A 2500-nucleotide genomic window follows, 5' to 3' on the forward strand; every position below is an offset into this window, starting at 1 on the left:
TCTCCTTCTGGGCCCTGAGTTTCAGCCTCTTGAGCACCCCGCCCTCTAGTGGCCAATTTGATTATAGCACCATGGTACACACCTCAGTTTCAGTAAGAAGTCTCACTCCAAATTATTGTGTTTACTCGATTGTCAGAAAGTGGGTAAAGTAGTAGTAAAGTAAAGTAGTATATAGGCCCTACCGCCCTACACTAAAAGCAGTGGACATATAATCCGGCCATACATTAGATTACCTTAACCTGATGGCCAGAAGAGGGCGTGTTTTATCTGTGATCAAGTGTCAGTCTGTAGGCTACTCCTCCTAGCCTATGGATAGAGGTAGCCTAATACTGAAGGAGATCTGCATCTGCAGATCTGCATTGTTGACAGCAATAGCTTTGGTGAAGTAGCCTAGACATCTGCACTCACTCAGCAAAGTCTTTGATTCAGAATCACCATCAACCTAAATTTAGAAACAGAGACGATTTGGAACTTGGAAGTTGTCGGGAGACTGTTTTGAAGGACTTTTGTTAGGCTAAACGCCATAGAGGCTATTGTTACTCAGAAACTTGCACTGCAGTAGCCTAATGCGAGTAGCCTAGCCTATATTTTGTCAAACGTGCACATAATTGTGTGATTATAGTCTACATTGCTCAAATAGCGTCTTTTGGCAAAAGCTGTATCTGAATGTAGCCTATTAGGATATTCCAGATGTTCTGATTAAAACATGCACGTGTGAAATAACTTCACCTCTGAAAACAGCCGAAACTGGGCTATTTGAGTGCATTCACCGTGCACTGATGGACAGAATCTTGAAGTGTATGCTGACTGACTGGCTTCTCAGCAAGTGGGGTTGAGTTCGGATTCGGAATGGGGAAGCTTTTCGCAGCCGAAAAAAGCCGATCCAGCAGAAACGCTACATCTGTCTGTCAGGCAAGTCCTGCCTTCTTGACGTAAGAGGGAAATATGTGAGGAGAGTTGCCCACGAACTTCCCTGAACACAGACAGTTAAACCGAATTGTCAGAGAAGTATCGGAGAGATTTCACTAACGTTATTAGTCTACATCAGTCATGAGGTAAGTTTGACAGCAACGAGCACGTATTGCCAGAGTTTATTTGTCTTTTGCGATTTTAGAGGCTTTCTAGTTGGGGCACCTCGGATTTTTACACTCATTCGCGCCTCAAAACTAAAATGTTTCGGAAAGTAAGCAATCATTACAAACAGTTCTCTTCTAGAATAAGTGTTAGAAATCACACAGTGTTTTAGCCTGTGCGATTTGTTCAGAAGTAGCCTTGAACGTTAACCAATGCCCTAAATTCAATTCAGGGTGCGCCATCCCCCCTCACCCTACCTGTGACAAGTCGGCATAGGAATGCAGCCTATAGGCTAGTCTGTTTGACTGTCAGACAGTGTAGGCCAGTGGTTCTCAAACTTTTTCCGTCATTCCCCACTTTGGAGGTGGGGAATTTTCAACCCCCACCTTACCCCATCACCCAGCAAAATGGTAGAATACAGATATTATTGCCACATTTTGGTTCCACGTTGCATTTCAGTCTCGTGGATCTGATGGTGCTTTAATTTATATGTGTTTATTTCATAAGCCTGTTTATGATGCCTATGTATGTGTGGCTGTCTTGTTTTCAATGTTTGATCTTGTCAAAAAAGAAAGGAATGACTAAAGATAGGCACAAAAAAAAAAAATCCTTCTGCTTGGCACCCCACCTGTCATGTCTTCATTCCCCACTAGTGGGGCTCACCCCACACTTTGAGAACCACTGGTTGTAGGCTTATCTGATTCAGTAAAGTCAAGTGACAAAGTATTGTGATAGACAGCAGCCTTATAGATCTGTTCTACTCTTCCGCAGGTGCAGCATTAGGTTAGCTTATCTTTTGCTGTACAATCTGCTCCAGTTCTCGGGGAACACGTGGATATTTGCCAACATGATGGCCCGATTCGTCTTCTTCGGGAGAGGTAAAAGCCCTTGGCAGTCGGCACGCAGTCTCCTCCCAGAGAAAATAAACACGGTGAAGAGTGTGGAGCTCCACATGTTTACCTCAGAGCGAGCTTCTCAAAGTTGTGTCAGAGCCGGGGATAGGGGCAGGGAAAGGAACACACACACACACACACACACACACACACACACACACACACACACACACACACACACACACACACACACACACACACACACACCTAATGTTATGTTAGAGCCGGGGATAGGGGCAGGGATAGGAACACACACACACACCCTATGTTATGTCAGAGGCAGGGATAGGAACATATTAGTTGTTCTCAGTTCAAAAATAAATCCCTATTCCTAGGAAAGACTGTATCCTCTAGATCTTCTAGATATTCCAAATGACCACTAAACACAGGGGAGGGGAATAAACATAAATCTATCTATCTTCCCCTTGGGGATCAATAAAGGATCTATCTATCTATCTATCTATCTATCTATCTATCTATCTATCTATCTATCTATCTATCCATCCATCCATCCATCCATCCATCCATCCATC

The 2500-nt window shown here is 43.7% G+C and overlaps 1 protein-coding gene across 1 annotated transcript in view; it reads left to right on the plus strand.

Annotated features, from left to right (window-relative positions):
• Nucleotides 1-393: 393 nt before the first annotated feature.
• hacd4 (3-hydroxyacyl-CoA dehydratase 4) overlaps nt 394-2500 on the plus strand; it is a 10928-nt gene continuing 8821 nt past the window's right edge. The window contains exons 1-2 of the mRNA XM_076288475.1: nt 394-1055; nt 1846-1952. Of these exons, the coding sequence (XP_076144590.1) occupies nt 1051-1055; nt 1846-1952 (112 nt within the window). The 5' untranslated portion in view covers nt 394-1050. The remainder of the gene's footprint in view (nt 1056-1845; nt 1953-2500) is intronic.

The sequence above is a fragment of the Alosa pseudoharengus genome, unplaced genomic scaffold (assembly GCF_046254945.1).
Source record: "Alosa pseudoharengus isolate Yale_2024_CS ecotype anadromous, Long Island Sound unplaced genomic scaffold, YU_APseudo_1.1 YU_APseudo_1.1_scf_17, whole genome shotgun sequence".
Lineage (NCBI taxonomy): Eukaryota > Metazoa > Chordata > Actinopteri > Clupeiformes > Clupeidae > Alosa > Alosa pseudoharengus.